This window comes from Myripristis murdjan, chromosome 3 (assembly GCF_902150065.1).
Source record: "Myripristis murdjan chromosome 3, fMyrMur1.1, whole genome shotgun sequence".
Lineage (NCBI taxonomy): Eukaryota > Metazoa > Chordata > Actinopteri > Holocentriformes > Holocentridae > Myripristis > Myripristis murdjan.
The window spans coordinates 27,678,088-27,702,565 of record NC_043982.1 but is presented as its reverse complement, the minus strand read 5'-3'; the positions used below and the strand labels follow the sequence as shown (position 1 = coordinate 27,702,565).

At 38.5% G+C, this 24,478-nt stretch overlaps 1 protein-coding gene across 1 annotated transcript in view; it reads left to right on the top strand.

Annotated features, from left to right (window-relative positions):
- tspan15 (tetraspanin 15) overlaps positions 1-24,478 on the top strand; it is a 43,745-nt gene that overhangs the window by 6,832 nt on the left and 12,435 nt on the right. The window contains exons 2-4 of the mRNA XM_030048713.1: positions 4,088-4,273; positions 4,739-4,813; positions 13,637-13,732. Coding sequence (XP_029904573.1) covers positions 4,088-4,273; positions 4,739-4,813; positions 13,637-13,732 — 357 coding nt within the window. The remainder of the gene's footprint in view (positions 1-4,087; positions 4,274-4,738; positions 4,814-13,636; positions 13,733-24,478) is intronic.

Genomic DNA, 24,478 nt, shown 5'->3' with positions numbered 1-24,478 from the left:
GAGATGGATTATGTTTTTAGTAGGCAGACAGCTCTTAGTAAAGAGAATGAATGCTATAGAGAGAGGTCTGTTTGCAGTAGCAACATGCTACAAGCATACTGCTCCGCCTCATGTGTGCAATGCATTTTGCCCCAGGACAGATCTCAGACGACTGAAGAGTAGACCGCTGTTTTCTCTGGGTAGCTCTTAGATAACTAGTAGGGAGGCACCAATCAGTTGACCACCGCTGGTAATTGTCCATTAAATGCTCTAAATGGATCATTTCTGATTGGCCAAGCATTATTTCAGCTGCGTGATCGCATTATAGATATTTATGTTCATGTTCCATTTGACACTAATAAATTCTGTTTTTTAATGGCCTAGTTTTAATTTTTGAATTGTTGGAAGTGTAGCAGAGAGAAAAATGATTTCCTTTCCTCCTTTCAGAATAAAATGCTTTGACTGTTTGATTATTGTAGTTATTCATGTTTTTCATGTTGATCATCACTGATAGTGCACATATTTTCATTTCTGACTCTGTATTATGGATTTTAGAGTCTGTATGATTAGTTTAACGCACAGCCTGTGGTACCTCAATGAAAACTGTTTCACCTGATGGCTGCTCATGGCCAGAGGTGAATGAGCACCTCAGTTATTGAGCACAAAATATTTGTGGTTGGATTGAAAACTATGATGATGATAGGCTATTGAAATTTTACTGTATGTAGTTTCTGTGCATTGTTCCATGATGTGCCAATGTAAGTGGAAGATTTGGGTAAAATGCATCCTGCTCAGTCGATGGCACTGTCACAAAATCAGAAAATGAAATTGATCCCAAAAACTGCTGTTATGAGCTCATAAGGTGTATATAGCTATACATATATATATATATATATATATATATATTTATTGTTGTAATATTTTGTAGGATTAATACACATATTGAGACTTAATGCACATTATGTACATACTTTTGGTACAATTTTATAAATAATACACACTCTTTAAAAAAGGGTTATTGTATTTCTGATTCTGATTCTGATAGATAAAGTAAATGTAAAGCATGTAAGTAAATACCAGGATATTTTCTTGAAACATTGGTGTAGTTAAAAATATAATAATGGTCATTCAAATAAAATACTAAAATGTAAGTACCTCAAAACTGTACCTGAGGACAGGGCATGAGTTACTTTGAACCCTTTGTAGGAAGGAAGGGAACTTTCCCTTTTGAAAGAAAATCAAAAGCAACAGTTAGTTTTTGGATTTTTACAGTTTTCTGAAGGATCGACACATTACATTGGGCACGTGTATAAATGATTTTGTTTGTTTTTTTTCTTAAGCTGCAATCTTCTTTTCCTCACTGGGTGTGCTGTAACTAGTTGAAATGTCAACTAAATCAATATTAAAACAAAATTATTACATTTTACTTATGTTATATTTAAGTTAAAATTACACTGCTGAGAAATTAAAAGTGCAGTTGTAAGCTTATTGAATTGACTTTCCGTGGGAGTATAATATTTAATTCAATAAAAAATCAAATTAGGTATTTAATTTTTCTTTTTCCAAGCTAATGTAATTTTTGGCCAAGTCCAGCCACTCTGTGTACTTAAATGTAATTAAATGAGGCTTGATGAGATATTTTCTAATATTTAACACTCAGTTACTTCATCATTATGTTCTTTGGTCATGTTTTGGATTTTTTTTTTTTAAGTAATTCTGCCATTTTTATCCAGCTTTCATTTGGGACCAGGACATATTCATGAGTAGCATCCGAAACTTCTTTATTGTTAGAGAGCCAGTCATGATTTAAGACCTTATTGGACGATTTATTGTCTGCTTTTGCTTGGCCTGTGTGTCCAGATCACAGGATTTTTAGATTGTGTTCCAGCTGATGGACTGTGCCGCTCTAAATGTCTCTTACTGTGCTTCTAGTTGATAGGTGGCTGTATCCTGGCCATAGGGATCTACGCTGAGGTGGAGAGACAACGCTATAAAACACTGGTCATGTGGCCTCAACTTTAGGTTTCTTAAATATTGTATTTCACTCTCTCTCTCATCAGAAACCTGGCTCAATAAAACATACCAGCACTCGTATCATATTTAGGCCCGAACTAAACCTGTAGCCTTGATGTTGGTTCATTTGTGATACTGACCTGTTTATGTTGGAGTGTATAATGTGTGATTAGCAGTGTGCTGCGGCCCTACAGTAATAACGATGTAATAAGGCCTATTGACTGTTAGAAACCGTTCCTCCATACAAGTGATTTGTCTTGCTTTTCAAACCTTGATGAGAGTATTTTGATGATATCGATAGGTGATAGTATCGATATCGTTAGTTCAATTCCAGTTTTTCCCCTTTTTTCCAACTCAATGCCTGGATTGAGTTTGTCTGTCACCCAGCCAGTGACCCTGTTTTGTGTCTGAGCTTTAGTTTCTAAATGTTTCTTTTGAGTACCACATTATCTTCTTACTTTGATATGACTGCAGGGGCTAAACCCTCATATGCTAGCTACATCTAAAACATGATTCAATGCAAGTGTTCTGACCTTTTTTCAAATCTCTTTATCTATAATTAAAAACAGGTAAGATTATTCCTTGAAACTTCTGACCTACAGCTCAAGCAGTAACTCAGAACCCAGAGTCCTGTGAAGTTTTGCATCTGTACGATAGAGATAACATGAGCTATGACCTGTGTGTTTAACCTTGCTTATGGATTTGATAAATCCAACATTGTGATCCTTCAGAATCCTAATGATGTCGCACAGGTTTCCAGGTAATTTCTGAACTGCAGTTTCTCACAAATTGGATTCGTGCACACAAGAACAGCTATTACTCTGTTAACGCCTGTCTTTACGCCAGACCCAAACTGTTTTAATGTTGGTTAGAGGTTGTTAATCAGATTAATGCAGCCCACACAAGACCTCTTCATCACAGTTCTAGACAAATTAGCTGGTAAATTAATTAATCAGAGTTATCAGAGCGCTTTAGTAATTAGTCTATATTGTTTTATCTCCACCAAGAACTTATTTTATAAATTGATTTCTGCTGCACCAAAACTAATTCTGAGCAGCTTTACTAAGTGGCAGTCAGTCAAGTGATTTAGTCATTTCATCTATAGACAAAGGCTTTCTTAATACAGAACAAGAACATAAACAGAAATTAAGAGGGGGGTGCGAAAAGTGTTAACAGGTGGGTTATTTGGAAGACAGATGCCCAGGTGGAGATAAAAAATGAGAGATTATTATAGCCTACAATATTAACAATTTGGCTTGCTGATGGCACGACTGGAAAAGTCACAGGGTCAGCAAAATTGACAGGTTTCATCAACAAGACAGCATGAGTATTGTCACCAGATTTCAGCTGCACCTGCATGCAGCTCATAAAAGACAAAGTCACATCACAATAGAAGATCCGCTCTCCTCTATTCAAGTCGATGTGATCATGCCTCGATTATAGACGGTTTATTATTAGAACCAGGCCATTCGTCTTTTGGCAGCCCACAGTGCCCAGTCCGCTCACTGCAAAAGTGACTGAATTTACCACCGCCTTGTAAAGAATTGTGCAGTCACAATTTATACAATCGCCTGTTTAAGTCTACTATACAGTTGCTACTATTACTGCTACTACTTGTACAGTTAGTATGGATACTGTTGATACTACTAGTACTATTTCCACTAACAGGAGTAGTTTTGTAAAATGATCTAAGCAGTTAAATATTGTTTGAGTAATGGCTTTTAAGGCTTTCATGTCTGTATCTTTATCCATGGCACTTTATCAGTGCACCACTACCTTCATTGTCTCTTGTTGGTAGTATTCTCTGTAATATTTTAGTAATTTTAATGATACTTCAGGCTATAAAATTTAGAAGTCAGATTTTTTTTTTTAAGTAATTCTGCCATTTTTATCCAGCTTTCATTTGGGACCAGGACATATTCATGAGTAGCATCCGAAACTTCTTTATTGTTAGAGAGCCAGTCATGATTTAAGACCTTATTGGACGATTTATTGTCTGCTTTTGCTTGGCCTGTGTGTCCAGATCACAGGATTTTTAGATTGTGTTCCAGCTGATGGACTGTGCCGCTCTAAATGTCTCTTACTGTGCTTCTAGTTGATAGGTGGCTGTATCCTGGCCATAGGGATCTACGCTGAGGTGGAGAGACAACGCTATAAAACACTGGAGGGAGTATTTCTGGCCCCAGCTGTTATCCTGATCCTTCTGGGAATCATCATGTTCATCGTTTCATTCATAGGAGTGTTGGCTTCGCTAAGGGATAATCTCACTCTGCTGAAAGTGGTGAGTTTCTATTCTATTCTGTTTTATTCCAAAGTATTCTGTTTTGTTCCATGCTGTCCCATTGTATTCTGTTGTATTTTCTTTTGTGTAACAGAAGTCAATACATTACTCACATTTGTGATCTGTTTCTATTACACACACACATACACAGACACACATACACATACTCAAAGTGTAATAGAAGACTGTGTGTGTGTCTGTGTGTGTGTGTCTGTGTGTAAATGAGAACTGATTCCTCTCCTTAGAGTTTGAGAAAATGAATGTTTTGTGAGTTATATAGATACCTGTTGATGATTATGAAGACAGTTTGGTTTGGGCCCTTGCTTGTCATTTTCACGTATGTGACGGTATTAATGTTGTACGGGGTATGCTTTTTGTATGAGCTTTGAATGAACTTGAGGGTGCCTGATTGTTGTGCTTGATTCATCAGATCCTCTTGCTATCTTTTCTGTGATTGTTCCTTAGTTCATGTACACCCTGACAGTGTGTCTGCTCCTGGAGCTGCTGGGAGGAATCATTGCGCTGGTCTTCCGCAACCAGGTGAGCCACCTGAGTGCCGATCACACAATACTTAGAAACGTTCCCACCTCAGCAACAAGGTGGGCTGCTATGCCATGTGGAACTAGTCTTTCACCTCTTGTGGTGGGGAAACAAAATCACAACCAAAGCGTGATAGTATCTGATGACAGTGTCTGGTATTGACCTGCTGAGAAGCAATCCAAACCTCACTGATAATGAATAATGAAGAAACAGGTGAATGATATGGCTGAATTTGCTACCTCATTGATACTTGTTTGACTAAACAAACATCAGATATTACACGCCTGTAATGAAATATGTTGTAGTTTTAGAGGTATGTGGCATTAAGTGCAGGATCACCCTCGTATATTGTGACGGACTTACGTTTTCACCTTTTTAAAGAAAAGTCCAGTTGACAGTGGCATTGTAAATGGAAGAAGCAAGAATAAACACATTATTACAATTGAATATATACTATAAAGAATCATTTGATGAAAGTGATTGGTAATTCACTGACACAAGGTTAAGCATATTCTACAAAGGGATAAAAAATCATCCATGAAATGTCATATTTTGTGTGCCATTTGCCATTTAAGTGGTTTCATTTTCATATATGAATTCCATTTTATCACATCCCTCATCAAATTAAGACTCTGCTGGCAGCACTTTGGAACATGATTTGCTCATATTTCCAGTAAGGCCATGTTCAGAGACATTTTAATGTATTCATGGTTAATCTGTTTAAAGAGCAGAGTGGATTTACATCTGTACAGTATCATATGCTGATGGAAATAGTACTTCCTTTGCTTGTCTTTGTTTCAGTGCTGGTGGTAATACATTATAAAGCAATGTGCTGCTGTACTTTTACTTTTTTTCCTTTATCAGGGTAAAGTCACGCCTTGCCTTCGAGCCATGGAAGAATATTAGAATTAGCAGTAGATCAAGCCAACAAGTATTAGATGCATGTCTGAAAGTCAGAATTAACATATGCTTTCAAGTCCTCATGTTTGTATGAGGGAAGTAGCTAATTGATGCATTTTTTTAGGAGCATGAAATGATGGCAGTGTTTCCTGTTGAAACAGTTTGAGTGGGACATAGTGCAGGGAAGGATCATTCACATGTGTAAACCAATAGGACAGACCAAACCTTAACCCTAACTAAATAGGCCATCAGTTTGGGAGAAACACACAATTTTATTTGAAGTTATAGGTGGATGAAAGTTTAAAGATTTGTGAAGGTTTTATTGGTTAAAATTTTAATTTAATTTACACCCACTAGTGCAGGATCATGTCAGTATTTATGATACTCTGTTGTACAGGAAGTACAACAGTCGTGACATAATTTCAGGATACTGGAACAGACATGATATCTTTCCTTCTGCCTTTAATGTGGTCTCAGGCCTACAATATTTATTGGCCCAATGTGCACAACTAGCAGTCATTTTATGGTGAAACACAAACGTAATCTTACTAATTACTTTGATAGGGAGCCATGAAAACAAAATCTTTTTTAAGAAAAGTAACAAGTGAACTGTAATTTATGTCTTTGTCTTTCTCTCTCTTCATCTCTTTATTTTTTTTATCTTCCTCTAATTCTTTTTTTTTTACTGTCTCGCTCCCCCTTTCTGAAATAAAAGCCAATAATGTTCCCACACATACTATTACAGCATGATCTCTTGATAGATATGACCGAGTCTGCAGGAGTCTGATTAGATCTTACAGCATCCTCAGAACAGGATTCAGTCATAAGAATAAAGGAGGAAGGCAGGGAGGTAGGAAGGAAGAAACAAAAAAAAGAGCATTTGATCAGTTGATTGTCGGATCATTTGATCAGTCATTTCCAACACAAAAGGCCCAAACACGCTAGAAGTAATAACTGTCATCTGTGATCTGATGCCTCTGTAGTGCAGTGCAGGTGGAGGATTTGAACTGTCATGTACTAAATCAGCTTCTTATGCTAGTAGACCAGGTACAATGCTAGCTGTAGTGCATTGTGTGCATATTTTGTATGTTTGCTAAATTACTTGGGTGGGGTGCCGTCATTGTATCAGATTTTTAAGAATGATTGCCTTCGGTCAGCGGTGCAACTCCAGAAATGTCATCAAGGACAGACACTTCAGTGTTGTGAGATCCTGTACTGACTCTAAATTTTCTTATTGATGCTTTAAAATTAAGAAAGGTTTGGGGCAATTTGTTTTACCGGTACAGTTAACATTCTTACCTATGACAAATGTATTTTGTCTCAAATTATTAATTTGGCTGCCTGGGATTATAGATCTGATCGATGAATGAACTGTCACTAACTACTCGGGCCACTCAGCCAATGAATCTTGTTACCATAATGAATATTTTGTGACCAAAAATCTCTAGCCAGTTTTTGTTCAGTATCAGGTAGACATACACTACTCACAAAAAGTTAAGGATATTCGGCTTTCGGGTGAAATTTCAGGATGAACGTAAAATGCATTATAACGTTTACAGGTGAACTTAATGTGACCTTCTGTAAACTTTTGAATGCACATGTCCAACTGTTCAATGTTTCAGTACTTTTTGCACAAGTTGCTGTTCTCTAACAAGGAGTTTAACGGCAAAATTCACAACAGGTGTTTGATCTATGAATCGACCAATAAATTTCCTGGTTCAATTAGAATTGGTATTTAAACAGTCTTCCTCATTATGCTGCTCACATTTTGACATCATGAGACCAAGACGACACCTAACAATTGATCAGCAGCACCTCGCCATTGCGAGGCTTCAAACAGGATGTTCTCAGACGGAAGTGGCCTCTGAGCTTAGAGTGTCACAGAGTGTCATCAGCAAGTTGCAACAGAGATACAGAGAGACTGGAAGAGTCACAGAAAGGCATAGAAGTGGACTTCCTTTGGCCACATCCCACACTGATGACTGCTTCATTGTGAACAGTGCCCTGCGGAACCGGATGATGAATGCCACTCAACTCCAGGCACGTTTAAGGGAGGTGAGAGGCACCCAAGTGTCTCGTCAGACCATTCGAAACCGTTTACATCAGCATGGTCTGCGTGCTAGACGACCTGCAAGGGTACCTGACCACACCACCAGGCACAGGTGTCATCGTCTTGCATGGGCCAGGGAGCATTTACGCTGGACAAGGGACCAGTGGGCCTCAGTGCTGTTCTCTGATGAAAGCCGATTCATGTTGAGCAGAAATGATGGCCGCCAACGATGTTGGAGACGTCAAGGAGAGCACTATGCATCAGCCACTGTTGTCACCAGACGAGCCTTTGGTGGTGGTGGTGTCACTGTGTGGGCAGGTGTGTCTAGTCAGTACAGAACTGCCCTACACTGTGTGAATGGTACAGTGACAAGCCCATACTACCTGAATAACATCATTAATCCAGTCATTGTGCCCCTGCATGAACAACACAGGCCTAATTTCATCTTCATGGACGACAATGCTCCAGCTCATTGAGGTCGTATCATTAGGGAACGGCTGCTGGAGACTGGGGTACCTCAAATGGAGTGGCCTGCACATTCTCCAGACCTGCATCCCATAGAAAACCTATGGGATCAGCTGAGTCGCCGTGTAGAGGCTCGGAGCTCTGTACCCCAGAACCTCAATGTCCTGAGGGCCGCCCTTCAAGAAGAGTTGGATGCCATGCCTCAGCAGACAATAAGTCGACTTGTGAACAGCATGAGACGTCGTTGTCAAGCTGTAATTGATGCTCAAGGGCACATGATAAGTTATTGAGACACTGACATTTTTTGTTGTGGTATACCCACCACTGTTGTTGGCTTTTGTTTCAATAAATTGTTTGAGATGAGGAAATCACCAGTGCATGCTTCTACTTAAATGCCCTACTTTCATGATATAATATCACTGTAGCGTGAACTTTTTACATTTTCCGTAAATTTCACCCGAAAGCCAAATATCCCTAACTTTTTGTGAGTAGTGTATACATAGTAATTAATTTTGTGTTCTCAGCAGCCATTTTTCACAGTGAAAAACAGCCATTAGTGTCCTATTCATCTCCACCAGTTCACTGGATTCTAAAGCTTGATTTTTTAAAAAAGTTTTTATTGGTTAGATTTTTAAATTATGCTGTAAATGTTGAAAGTTGTTTAGTGGCGCAGTGTTTAACCATCTTCTTTAGAGGCCAAAGCATAAAACCTAGTTTGTGTCTTGACCGGCTGGTAGCTGCGTTTGTTAATTGCCTGCTTGGTGGCACTTGGCCAGTCAGCTGCCCTTGAATCTGCTAATAGGTGATTTGTGATGCATGATTTGTCCTGTCTTGATTTCTGAACAGACTTTTCAGAGATCATCCAACAGCAAAAGCAGGCTGCAATGTCAGGTAAAGAAAACAGACTAGAGACTTTATAGAAGCGGAATCAGATATGTTTCTTCCTCTAATACTCTGAAACACATATAAGCATATATATCATAACATAACATTTGATGACAGCAAATATGCAAATGGGGAAAATCAGCCCCTCTAGGAGAGCTGTACAGTGTTGTACAAGTTCACACTTCACAAGAACGAGCTCAAAGTTGAGTTCTCACAGATTAAAATGAACTAGTTTACGTTTTTTTTTTTTCCTGTTTTTCTTAAATGAGCTATTCTTAAGCCTGTACTTGCCCTCTTGAAGGCACACGCCTGGACAGATGCAAAGTATTTAATTTGATGAACGATGGGTTTTCGACCTTGCTCAAAGGCTGCAGATCTCCTACAGTGTAGCCTGGTACAAGTTTGTCTGCTTGTTCTTGGGAAATGAAGTTCACCGGTTTCTTACAAAATGCTGTGAAATGGACTTTGGTGAAGGAATTTGTGCAACTGTTGGCTCATGGTTTTACCCTTTGGTAATAATTTCTCGTGATCATCATTCACTTGTAAAAATAGTCACACTGAGTTTTACAGAGAAGTGTTAGTGTCAGTGACAACATGTTAAAGATTATGGGCCCTATCTTGTGCCACCCGCTACCCGCTGCCACTACCCGCTACCCGCAAATTGCGGATTTAGGAACTTCCACTATCCCTAAACGGTATCTTGCGCCCACGCTACCCGCTATCCGTTATGCCGACTCCGTCATTTGCGCCTGGAGGTGTGTCCGTGGGCGTGTTTCATGCGCTATCCCTAAAATTGCTATCTTGGGCACACACTTTAGGGATAGCGGATAGCGGGTGATCCTTACCACCCGCTATCCGCTATCCCTAAAGTTTGGGCTGTTAGAGAGCGTGCCCAGGCGGCTTCAATGCGCCCTGACGGAGCCTCACCACGCACACGGTCGGACTGATACCGGGACGCTGTCAGAATGGACTGAGTGTATTACTCATATAGACTGTTTAGAGGAAAGACTGTTTTAATTGGACACTTACGCCAGCACGTTTTATTGTTTTATCATAAGCCAGCAGCTGTGCTATATTTTTTATTTTTAATATTTTATTTGCCCAATCTACCTTGTCAATAAATAAGTTTACACATAGTTCCACCTCTGCCTATTGTGTGTGTGTGGTGTGGCCCGGGGATTTTACTCAATCAGTACAACCTTGTGACACGTCCACTTGGACACATGTGGCTCCACCTCCCGAATTAACTCACCTATAATATAATATATAATATGTATATAGCCAACTTGCTTTGTCCTCAGTTGAACCCCTGAGAAAATCTACCTCCCTCTCTCCATCGCGGGTTTAGGATTTAGGATTTAGGATAGCGCAGCCTGCCCTTAAAGGCAATGGCACCTGGCACACTGATTGGTTTAACTGGCGTAACGCCCAAAACACGCCTATGCATAATATAGCGGGTAGCGCAGGTGTTTTGCGGATAGCGGGAGGTGCACAAGATAGCAACTTTTACGGGGGAACGCCTCTTCCTAAATCCTAAATCCGCAAATAACGGGTTTAGGGAGTCTGGCGCAAGATAGGGCCCTATGTATTTCTCTGAACACCTCAACATACTTTTAAGTCTTCATGTGGACTTATATGTCCTAAATAACAAACTAGTCTCATACATACATGAAATACAAGTAGGAAGAGATAAGTGACCTTCCTCTTAAGCATCTGTGAAGCATTGTGACTACTCAAGCATTACAGATTAAATTGCGGCACCTCATTTTGCAATGCAAATCTCTCACCAAACTTTGCTCCTCGGCTATAAAATAAGTTGAGATAAGAAAGAAAACATATTAATGACATTGTGAGTTAAGCTTTGGCTAATGATGTTTCTTGCATGACATCCCCTCACTTTCTCTTGCTCTCAACCTTTCATTTTTGCTGTCTAAATAAAATTACATTAAAAAAATAATCTATGAAAAATGTCTTTCTCTCAGTGGAAAGCACATTAGTGTAACACAAAAATACATTAGTTTTATATTTTTGTGCAACTGTATGATTTAAAGAAGTTTCTTGTAGATGTATTAACTTAAAAGAAAAAAACACAAGTCAAATATCTGTCTTCCATTTTTAATGGTTTTATTGCCTTTTCATTTACATGAATATTGTAAGGCAACATTTGGATGAGGCATTAAAATGGCCAGTATCTTTCTGTGAGTCAGTTTTCAGGAGTTAAAAAAGATGCTTTTTAATTGATGGCTATGCATTTTTACAGAATAGATTTCAAATGGATTTTACTCAACACGTAGGCAAACAATGCCTGGTCCATAGAAAAAGGGAAAAAAAAAAAACACTTGAACTTGAGATGTGAGGTTTTCAGGAAACATGCTGACCTAGAGGATGGTTGCTGATCCGATCACATGACCAAACGAGTTTCAGTATTATGGTAGAAACTGGCCTTGTATCAGCTACTCTCTCATTACATCTCAGTCAGTCTATTTTTTAATAGTCTTATTGGTGAATGTCTTTGACTCTGTGGGGAGAAGCTTCAGTATCTAGTGAGTTTCTGCGTCTTTTTCAATTATTTTTCTCATTTCATTTACATGTTTATTACATTAAAGTTGAGAAAGTCAATGGCCTGAGAGATTACAGTGATTTGATTTAGTGTAACCCTTTTAGTGAGAGTCATATGACAACTTATTGTAACGACTGCGTCTCTTTGTCAGAGGAAAAGCTTCAGATGACAGCAGGATATACGGTTTTAGTTTAAGCACAATACAGACTCAGTGTCTCATATTTCATCTCTTCATCATTTTGCTGTCATCTCATTTACATGGATATTGTGCTAAAGACAGCGGTGGCATGAGCGATTACAGTGGATTTTTAATACATTTTCAGTGTTATGGCCTTATAGATAGACATTTTTATATATGGATGGATTTTTCAGTGCCGTCTCATTTCCATGAACATCCTGTGAAAGATTTTAAAGACGACAATACCATGGGAGTTCACAACGAGCTCTTTAATTAGAATCTAATATCTTAATGCTGACTGTCTCATGTGTCCTATAGGGAAACACCTCAGTGTGTTACCTCATATATCCACCAGAGATTGTACTTTGGGTTTTAAAATAAATGTATGGGCAGTGGCTATATAGATTCAAAGAAACGACCTAATATATTAAAGAAGAGATTATCAACTCAGTCTCTTCATGCTGAGATTGAAAAAAAAAAAAAAAGAAAAAGAAATTGAGTAGCAGTCTCATTTTTACTACTAATAGTACTGCTACTACTACTACTACTACTACTAATATAAGTAGTAATAGTAGTAGTAGTAGTAAAAAAAAATCATTAAAGCTGATGTTTTGTATAATACTCTGTAGCTCTCAATATAAAAGACATTTCATCACCAGTAACCTTTCTCTCTGAAGAGTCAGATGTAGGGGGAAAATGTTTTTAGCCACTGATGGTTATGTATTTTTGACAATATACAAAATATGATATTCATTATGTGTTTGTTTGGTATTTTTTGTACATATGTATGTAATATCGATATATATTGCATCTCTGCTATCACATTATGTTCTTCAGCCATTGCTTAAGTTGCCCGGTTTTACTGCTTTCAAGTCCTCATGTTTGCATGAGGAAAGTAGCTAAGTACCTGATGGCTCGGTTACTCCGTGCTTGAAAGGACAGTCAGAGTTTTTAACAAAAAGGAATGGGTTTTATGAAGAAAAGGGACAAACCAAATCAGGGGAAATTTATATGTCTGAGCTCAAACTCTGGTCATGTGATGATCCATCATCTGGCTTGAACTTAAAAAAAAAAAAAAAAAAGCCTCCAAAGCTCTTCTCACCCAAATGGGCAGTGAATGACACTAATGTGACAGATGTAGAGTGGACTGGAGTAAAAATATACCGCAGAATATGCTTAGAAATTCAAGTAGTGGGAACACTCTTGAACTACTGCAATCCTTTTAGGAGGCCTTCATCCATTTTCTTTTGTAGTACAAGGTAAAAAAAAAAAGAGCAACGCACTTTGCCAAGCAGGCTTCATTAGGTTCTTTAAGAGTGCTTTTTTTTTTGCCCTCTTTAAATAGTTTGATTGTGCTCTGCAAAACCTAGAACCTTCAGAACTAACTATTTGTTGGAGTAAATGAGTCCATCCTAAAGTTGGAAATGTATGAATAGCATACACCATGAATGTATTTAAGTTCCAGTTGACAAATATTTATTCTTAGTCTCTGGATATGAATGATACCTTTGCCTAACATGACCCCACTGCACCAGATTGTGACTGACAGATGTGAGCTGTCAAACTGCCCTGTTTCAATATTCCAGTTCAGCGGATCAGTCACCTTGACTGATCGAGGCATTTCCTGTGTAGGCTTGCCCGACTTAACACCTCGACTGTAAAACAGTTGTAACATGTCAGTTAAAAGAAATGGTTGATTGAACTTGCCATACACACACACACACACACACACTTACACACTTACACACACCTGTCTTATCATTTCTTTGTTTCTCCCTCTCACAGACGATGCATGTGTTGAATAAGAACATCCGTAAAGGCATGGAAAACTACTACGACGACTTGGACTTCAAAAACATCATGGACTTTGTGCAGAAGAAGGTAGGCTTAGGTTACCTGCCTGTTTATCTCTCTTCTTTACAGTCCAGGCATTTTACCCCAAAATGTGGGTCAACCTCACACAAATTGCAACAACAACAACAACAACAACAAAAACTCTATGGATTCGGTGCCGTGAATATTTTTTGAATGAGAAAAAAAGTCCCAAGGAATGATATGAAGGGAAAGTTTTGAAATTTGCTTAAATGTGATCCTACCAAAAATGCCTTTTTAGCCATATCTCTGTGACCGTACAAGCCTGCAATCTTGTACATGCTAGATTTGACTATGCTGTATTTATTTCCTTGAAACAAAACAAACAAACAAAAAAAAAAAACACATAGAGTATTTCAGTGATGACATTTATCATAGTATTTAATATTTATTATTACTATCAGTGTTGGGGGTAACACGTTACTGTAATCACATTACATTTGTCTGTAACGCATCACATCACATTACAGTTCCAAATCAAACAATTGTGGCATTTCTCTCGTTACATAAGTTCCTCACTTATCTGTATAATAGAAAAAAATCGTATAATGTGTCTTCATGCATGATCGCGCAGCAGTCACCTGACCTCTCCTAACCTCACTTTGGCTTGAGTTCAAGCAGGAGATAGGACAATGGCAGAGCAGTCTACAACTTTTGAGGGGTGGACACATGCATATTATTTCAAAATGCATAAAAGGAGAGCAGTGTGACGGTGAAGTGTAAACTGTGGTCAGGCCAGAAACAACTATCCACTGCTGAGAACACAACATCAAATGGGCTGGTTTTCACTTTCACATTGCTGTTGGCTTTGTGGTATTACTTTATTAAAGAGTATAAAAAAAATATCTTGTGTATGTCTTTCATATCAGGATGGGGATTTGTGCTGATACATAGGCATATATGAGGTTTAACATTATATATAATGTGATAATGCATCTCAGGTAATGTTGTGGAGTAACGCATAAGTAATGTGACGATTAGTGTGAAGAATTACTACCCATAGGGCGTAACAAAGTAAAACAATGCATTACTTTTTTTTAAAAATAACACGTAACGTGTAATACATCAACTATTATTATTATTAATAATCTCCCTTCTCTGGTGCTTGGACTAAGGCTATAAAACCTGCTGAAACTGGTGTAGCAAACCTTGCAGTAAATGAACATGATTATGCAGATAGTAGGAGTTTCCTGGACTATGCCAGTGTGTCTAAGTTCTTCATTTTAAAATGTATTTACATGAACAACTAATGATAGCATTCCTCAGCAATTTACAGCAGCTGAAGACCTTTACTTGACTGTTTTGGTTATAACTTTCTGTAGGAAGTTTGTACAAGTTTAACATAAGTTACATACTGGAACTTTAGCAGGACTTGTTTGCTCAATTTGCACACAAGAAATTCTAGTTCCACAGTCACCCACGTTGTTGTCATCATTTTATCCTTGTGGTCTGCAGCTGAACAGTTTATAGATCTTGGAAGGAACATAAGGTTGTGTTGTGTTTGTGTGTTTGCGTGGTTCGAGGTTGTTGATGAGTGTTAATGAGTCCAGCTGGTGACACATATTGCCTTGGCTTGTAATTAAAAGATAAAAACAACTGTTTCTTTGTGGGGGCTGGTTGGTGATTATACAGGGATCTTAGGTGTGTTTGAGGGGTTTTAGTGTGTGTTGATTTTTTTTTCTGACTTTAGCAAGGCCATACTGTACATCTGCTGGAAATGAAGTGTAGACTGCTGTGCTGGTATAGTCTGAAACACTCAAATGGTGCAGAGTTGAATGTGTGCACTGAGCTCTTTAGTGTTTAGAGTACATTTTATCTCACCACAAATGATTGTTTTTGTTTTGTATTTCTGTGTTGATGTCTGTGGGTAGCAAGTTGACATCTACCTGGAATACCATCTCGAGATCTCTCAGCAAGTGGAAAATTAACATCTGTTCAAGTGTTAATAGGTTGAATGTTCAACCTAAAAGCTTTTATAGATGATTTCAGAAGCGATAATTTTTGTCAGACTGATGCTCTAGATGAATCCTCAGACATTTTAGCCTGGCTCATTCGAAGGCCAGGGGTCTTAAACTTTTTTAAAGGAAGATTCAATCATCAAACACTGTTTAAGTGCATAGCCTATATGCCCGTTTTACTTTGTGGTTGGGTGCTGTTTTGTTATTTTTTAGTTTATTTTGCCTACAAGTATAATCTACAAGACTACCGAATTCTGTTTCTTTAGATTCTTCTTATTAAATGGATGCTACTTGTAATCTGTATCACATCTACATAAGTTTGCGAAGCTATCAGGGTTTAAACTTCCTTTAACTGTAGACACAAATGAGAAAATTAGTCTTACATTCTGGAGACACAACTCATTGAAAGATCTCAACATCATCCTACAGTCTTATTATGTGAGGGCTAGGTAGAAGACTTGTGACAAATGTTAGCCTCTAGTCCATAAATTTAAGAAACTGTTGATTAAGGACAAGCTATATCTGACCCTGTGTGTTGTTAATTTTAAGATGGGCATCTGTCTTTTCGCCAGCATAGTTGGCCTTTCCATCTACCGCCCCTCACTTTGTTCTAATGGAGATTTGACATTTTATTTCTCTGTTGGGTCCGGCAAAGGCTGCCTTTGTCTGTAACTAGAACAGAGAGTAAGTGCTCTTTTTTCAGACAATAATACTTAACAGTTCATCCAAAAATAATCACAATATTGACCACTGCAAGGTCCATTTACAAAAGCTGCAGTTTTCCATTAGAGGGGAACTGCAGCCCTGAAGACTCACCCCCCCCTCCCTGTGCACACCTTGCCTGATTTTATTGTGAGGCGCATGCACTGCCCAGTTGACATATTTTCATATGCTCCAGCAGAGATATAAAAAAAACCTGTTTCCATTTTTAAAATCAGTATTGATGTTGCAATCACAACACTCACAATTCGAACAGCCTGTATAATGGGATTTTTTTTGTCAGTACCATCAAGCCTCGCTACACTGGAAACAACAAAGCCACTCAGTCAGTCAGACAGAAACCGACATAATTTACTCAGTGCTAGATTGTTTTCCCACACGAACATGATCATGCATATTTATTAATCCATTTTGAATTAATCACAGATGGCATTTAGTCTATAAAGCTGTCAAACAATCAAAATTGCTCTGTCCATACAGCAATAAAACCTCATTCATGCAATCTTAAGATGCACAATGAACAAAGTAAATCTTCTTGGGTTTTTCTTCCATGTGATATTCATATGGCTCTTTGTTCTTGTACTCGTCCAAGAACCAGGTAAGACTGGAATTCATGGTTTAGTTTTCTGGTACAAACCACATAGACATCATCAAACTTCACCACTATTGCTGCTAATGGAGTGTGAGTCACAGAAAAAACATGTTTCATAATTCATGGTCAACCACCTTATCACATACCTGTAACATGAGTACAAAATGGGAAATAGGCTTATTACAATCAAAGAGGAATAATGAAAACCTGCATTACAGGGGAAATATGTTTGACACAGTTAAAACAAATTGTTGAAAACAGTAAAGATAGCTTAAACCAATAAAATCAACACAAGTAGGGGCAAGTTCATCAAACTGCGGAGTTAAAGTGTTTTGGATTAGAGCAGTCTCGGTTGAAGCACGCCCAAAGTGCTATATTGCCCTTTGAGAAGACCCACTCAGTCAATCCAGCTGTCTGTTATTGACACCTGACCTCGTCTAATAGGCCTGGAGAAGCCCTAATCAATTGGTTTGGTCTATAGAAGGTGTTCATCCATCAGATAGGGGACTAGCTTAACAAAGCTATTGGCAGGAACAGTCAATCACACACTCTGAGCCACAGATAGTTTGGTCAAATTGTACTATGGCTTCCCTGTTGCTGGCCCTGTCTCCAACCAATTCTTTGCTGAAATTTAAATGTCACCATTATTAGACAAATTTCCCATATTCATTTTATAGTGGGTGGATGTAATTTTCATTTTTCTTTCCACATCTACACCTGTTGTAGTCACTTCTTTTGTTCCACCTGCACCTGCCTTTTTTTTGTCCAAGGTGCCCTTTTTAGATTAAAACGTCAAGGCTGTCTTCAAGGAAAGGGTATTACCAGTCATCTTAGGCGCAAAAGCAATGAGTGTGAATTCATTTTCCCACCAGCTCAACAATGCACATAAAGTCTTGATGATAATACACGGAGCATTAGCACTGTTAATGCTACATGTGTGTATATCTATCTAGACATTGAAATGTGACTGCGGTGATCTCATTACTTTTGGCCAGTCCAGAGGCATTTACCTGAAATGGACTGGGGTGCCTCATCCTCCCAGTTTTTCCTAAGACTATAAATGGGCAGACTTCAAGCAGGCTGTCACTCAAAGTCAGGGCAGGCAAAAGTGGTGAGTGGGTGGGTCACATGATACGGCCTCACCCTTTACCACACTGTGTATGGAGAAGTGACTAGCTGGCCACATGAATGTGCCTCGACAAAATAATAAGATACGTGCTTCCTTGTTTACATATAAAATGAAATACATCTAGTTTAGCCTTATTTTTATGCCATTAACTATATGATTAGTTTTGGAAGATGGGACTTGGTGAAAGGTTGCCTGCTTGCATTAGCCTTTTTCCACTGGGCAGGACAAGCCATGTGTTGACCAGTTACATGTTTAACCAGCATCACTTAGCAGATGTTTGGTTAAGTGCTGGTTGTGGCTCCATCATGCTCTTACTGTAAGACCATTAGAAAAACCCTCTTTGGTGAAATGTTGAAATCTGTGTGGCTTCTTTAGGTCGTACCATGCTCAGCAATTCATGTCACAGTCTATTTGTTCCCAGGATGTAAAATGGGAACTAGAATCCCCCAATTTCCCTATACAGATTCCACTTTAGAGTGAAGATGGGTTTGTTAAATATTTTTTTAATTATAAAAATGCTCCTGCCCTTGTCTCTCTAACACAAAAATTGTCTCAAACCAGTTTGTGCATGGATAGCAACACTGTCAGTCGGTCTGTCACAGAACAGATAGCCATCACTTAGTTCGGCAGTCAGCTGCAAAATTGGTGGTCAGTCAGCAGGAATGTCATATGAAAAGCCAGCTGAATCTGATGGCTCACCCAGTAATGGACCTTTGAAAACAGCCTGGAAAAGCTGATGAGTGGCAGGAAAATAAACATCTAAAAAACAGAGCAGAAAGAGCAGAAAGACAGAAAATGGTTGTGAATTTGAGGCTGGAGGGTTCGAAGAGCCACACTTTGAGTTGTAGGATCTGATGTCATTTGGAGGAGAGGTGGTTAAAACAGCGAGGAGGAAAAAGCATGAAAAGAGGATACAACAAACAATTCACATGTGCTGAATTATACTTTATTTTAGAATGAAGTCAGTGAACAAAGGGCTGTGTAATGGCAGCCATCACTTGTGTACAAAATGGTTGCTGACTAATCATTCTCTTTCTGTATGTGCCTAGTCAAAATGGCTAAGGAAAAGAGAGAAGAAAAGAGAAAAATCCAGCTATACTCTGGAACAGTGATTGTTAGCGGACCAGGCAGGAGATATCATTAGACATGCCTGCTTAGATGCTGCCATATGATTACCTGGTCTGTCTAGTGTCTAATAATCATAATTATGACCACTACACAACAAATTGGTGCCCAGAACTCACTGCCTGCAACTGTGGGGGAAACAGAAAAACCTTAGAAAACATAAATTGATATTTTTGAATTTTGTGCTGCTGTGTTTTTCATAAACATTTTAGCTGAAATCGTTTGAAAACAACATTTAGCTTTAGCCTTGACTCAACTTTTGGCTGTAAAACTTTGATTAGTTTTTCATCGCCATGAAAAAAAAGGCACCCAAACAGTGGTTCATTTAACACTGTTTAATCTGCCACATCTGGCCAAGATCCTTTGTGATTGAAGTGTTGCTGAATAAGCAAAAAAGAAGGCATCAAACCGATGTCTATTTCCTTTTCATGCAAGTCCTACCACTCAGATCAAGCACATGTCTACTGGGGCTGCCACCTGAAAGTCAAAAAGTCAAGTCATCAGTCATAGACCTCCACAGTCAACTCAGAAGATGCAGTGCCGCCAAAGATTTTTTTTTCTTTTTAGCTAGTTACTGGTCATTGCACTATAACAATAAAACAAGACATTAGACATAACTACAAACAAAAAACAGAGGACAACAAAACAAAAGTTGATGCCGCTCACAGAGTTGGTGAAGAAAAAAGGACAACCGTTTGCCAATGCAATCGAAAGCAGCCAAACAGATACTGTGCACCATCAGACCAGCTGAGGCTAACAGTCAATTTATTGTATTGAAAGGCCCCAGTGTCTGCTTTGTAATCACTGCATCCTTGTCATCATCACACATACAGAGCCTATGTGGAATGATGAAGTACATGCACTTATATTTTGCTCTTCTCTCGAGGGAAAACCCACCAAATCGACAGAATGCTAAATCCATTATCTAATTTAGACAAATGGCAATTGAAATCTGATTCAATTGTGGGTCAAAAGCAAACTTTACACACCTAGTCCATGAGACAGGACAAAAGCTCCAAGAGGACTCATGCACATTGAAAAACCTGCAAAAATATATTCATTTTCCATGGCTGGTGCACCGAAACTTTCCAAAATAAATGTATTATTGCACATTAGACAGTATGCAGGAGTCTTCTTATAATTGAAATCTGACTGAAATAAAAAATAAAGCCAGAACAACATATTTATGGCCAAGCAGCAAACCTTACTCAGGGTACAGCCTTTTTTAAAATTCCTAACACGCCGAAATATTTTTAGCAGTTTTTCCATTTAGCTGTAAACACATTCTGATGTAATAGGAAAGGTGTTGTTTTATTTTTGGATTAAGAACCAACAGCTCTGGACAGTAAAAACAAAATAATTATTTTGACCCACTGCCTAAAAATGCTGGTCTGTGCATCCATGTACTTCTTTCTGGTCCTTCTGGTCTACTGGCATGATGTCGGCACACCGATCACACTGAACTGGCAGGGCAGTCTCATATTTATTCATATATTCATTCTCTCTGTGTATTTCTTGCTATCTCTCTCAGTGTCTGGCCCATCCTTGGTGCTTCTCCCTATCTCGCTTTCATCTGTGTATTGTCTCCTTTCCCTTTCACTACTCTCTCTCTCTCTCTCTCTCTCTCTCTCTCTGTGTTTCTCTTCATCCCATTAAAATAGCTGTCTCAGTGAATGATTACACAGCACAGCTATTATTATGGCTCTTGGGTTCTTATGTCAGTGTTTATTGTGTTGTATATGCTCCAAGGCAGCTGTGCAGTCAAATTTAACCTTAGGAACAATATAAATCAAACAATGCTGGTTTCTTTTTAAACTCTGGATTGGGAGTAAAAATAAGTCCAGCTTTTCCTTTTTCCTACAAATATGAACAGTAATAGTTCTACATGAACCTGGGCTATATTTTGAGAGCTTTAAGGTAATCCATGAACCAGCAGTTTGAAAACAAAGATCCTTGTCTTAATAGGGTTACCACATAGCCACTGTAAAGGAAACCAGTGTAAAGGAGCATGCTGCTGTGACCATTGATGGATATGAGCAGACTTAATATAGGTTCCATTGCAGCCTGGCTTCTGCACCAATTTTACTAATGACCTTGGTAGAAAACAGCGGAAACAGAGTAGCCAGCTTCCAGAAATTGCCTCTATATTCAGATGTAGGTTCACTAACATTAGGGTGCAAAGCAGCTAATGCATTTTTTTGTTTGTTTGTTTATTTGTTTTACCTCAGATGCTCGGGCTAAATGTGCAAATGTTTCTTTTGAAAATAGTTTTTTTTTTTTTTTTTTTTTTCAGTGTTAAGAGTAATCCATCAAGACTGGCACTCCCTCTCCCCAAAGCACCACTCGTAATTAGAGCGCTCTCTGGTCTGATCTGATATCACTGGACAGGAAACCCTCGGCTTGCCTGACTTGCTGGTGAAGATGTCTAGATCTTGCAGCAATGAAAACAAACATTCCAAATGGCTAAATCTCTTCGCAAAAGTCTTTACACCACCTTTCCAAAAAGTTTGCACTGTATAGGCCACAATTATTTGGATTAATTGATGTTGTTGAATGTATCTGAAGTGAGCGCAATGTTTATGTCTAATTGTCTCCTATAAATATCCATTATGTGTCCAAAATAAGATTTGCATATCATTTACGTATAAATGATTATGTTGGACACATAGATGGATTTTTTTTCAACTCATTGAAAATGAACAGTAAATAGCATGGCATTCTGATTTGGCTTTTCAGCGGTGAGGCACGCACTGTTCTGCAAACCTTGAATGAATCTGATGTCCTGTCCTGCGCTACACTGAGCACTACACACACCTCTAGACAAATAACTGTTATGTCGGTGTGGCTAACTCAAAAACAAGGCACAGACAGTCAAGGCAAGAGAGGAGAGAAAAGAATTACTTGGTTAGCACAGTAAACTCTAACTTAACTAGACTAGTTGTCAAAAAGACCTAGAAACTGAGCACTTTTTTGGTTAAAGGAACCAAACCTTTCTATCCCTTGCTTACCCAGTTTTGACAACAAATTGGTTGTTTTACATAAAAAAGAACAACAAAGTGCATGCAGTTGCATAAACAGGCATGACCCTAAACGTAACCCCTTTTTATTGCTAATGTTTATGCAGCGCATCATATTTGGAAAGTTAGTAACAGTGGAAGAGAACGGTTTTCCGTTTCACCATGTTATCCTGTTGTGTGAAGAAATGTTTCTCAAATGTCACTGTCCATGTGTGCATTGAAACTTTGATGTTGAGTAATGCTCAGTGATCCATACTTTTCTCTGTCAGATATGATTTCACTGTTAGGCTGTACCTCTCCAGTGCCTCTCCATCCCAGGGCAGCACCGACTTGTGGGAGACACACGTTCCTGCCTCCTTTGCAGAACGTCATCAGCAGTATATTGTGATCCATACAAGAATGGCTGAAGAGTTGAAAATGTATTTTGTGCATCATGTTTTGAGTGTAGCATTTTTCTTTGCAACCATAACTACTTCAGCTTTTAGAAATAATCAGAGTTCATGAGATAAATGGTTAATAACCCTGCTTTTTGAAATTTAGGGGTTGGATTGTGTTTACTTTCATTTCAACCAGCTGAGGATGTTCCCATACCATAATCAGCATTGTTGTCACAGCACACATTTTCCATGTGTGCTGTGATTGGCCCGCCAAACTGGATGGTTAAGTTAAGACATTAGGTATGAGATGGTTAAAATTAGGCAAGGGTTTGCTATTTCGTTAAGTTAAGGGACTCCTGGAATGTAGCGGTATATGTGCATGAAAAAAAAAATACACGTCAAATATTGATAACAATATGGTTTGAGAGGTTTGTCATACAGTGTATAACCAATTCAATGATGAGTGGGAGGAAGAGCTCTGCTGCGTCATTAGCAAAAGAACTGTGGTTTCTATTTACATTTTTAGTTGATTGAATTGACCACAGTCCTGGTTTCTCAGCAGCTTGATGTCTGAAACAGCATTTAGGCCATGCGACACTGAAGCTCTTATGACTATAAGGAAGGATGCTTGAAGCAGCATCTAGTCAACACCAACGGTCTCGGCTGAAACCAATAATAATTACATTCTTTTAGACAGCTTCCAGGGCTTTTTTTTCATATAATGTTTTCGGTTTACATAATTGTGCTTGGTTGTTTGGTGTGGCACTATTGTCTGTGCATCTGGGCATCCATTTGTTATTTGGGGCCATTTGTGTTATTGATTAACAGGAGACATTTCTCCTTTCTAAAGCGGTGTGGTGGCTAAGACAGTAGAGGCTTGTCATCGGAAAAACATAAACCTGTTAGGATTTGAACATATCCTTTGAAATGCAGGTAACATGAATAATGGTTCAATAGTTAATAGGTCATGGTTCAGTAGTTTCAGACGGCCTCAACAACATAACATGGATGACAGCTACTAGAAAATGCCCTTCTTGTATTGTTGGTTTGCTGTAGTTTTTTTTTTTTTTTTTCTGTTTTGACCTACTCCAGCAAGAATCTTAAAAACTGAGGAAGAGTTTTATTTATTTATTTATTTATTTTTATGTATGTATGTATGTATGTATGTATGTAGACCTGTCACGATAACAAATTTTGCTGTGCGATTAATTGCGTCTGAAATTATTGTGATAAGCGACAATATTGCGTAACACTGTGTTTTTAAGACCATTTTTATTGTTGTTGTAATTTTGACATTTTCAGACCATTGTTTAAACTTATATTATGATAATAAAGGCATAATGATGCAAGTACACCCTTTTAAAGAGAAATAAACATTCATCAAACATTTTTATTCAAAAAGAATATTTAAAAATGTAACAGAGACAAAGGCACTTGATGACAAGAGCGTTCCCTCCGTTCATTGCGCTAACGAACCAACTCATCTCGCTGACAGACGACACACGACAGTGAACGCTCTTGTCGTCTGGTCTCTTTGGTAGAGAGAGACGAGGAAGACAAACACGCATGAATGTGGCAATTAATCGCGGTCAGAAAAGTTACCGTCTTCATTTAAATTTACCGTGCAATTAACCGACTTATCACATATCGCAGCAGGCCTATATGTATGTGTGTATGCATGTATGTTCAAAAGACAGACGAAGCTGTTCACTCACTGTAGAATAAAACCTGGGCAGTCTCTTGAAAGTCATGATCGGTGGGCTGGTCCTTTCATACCATTGACACTAGCTGCTGTTCCTGTTTCTGATTTGTCACCACACATACTGTGTACTGGAGA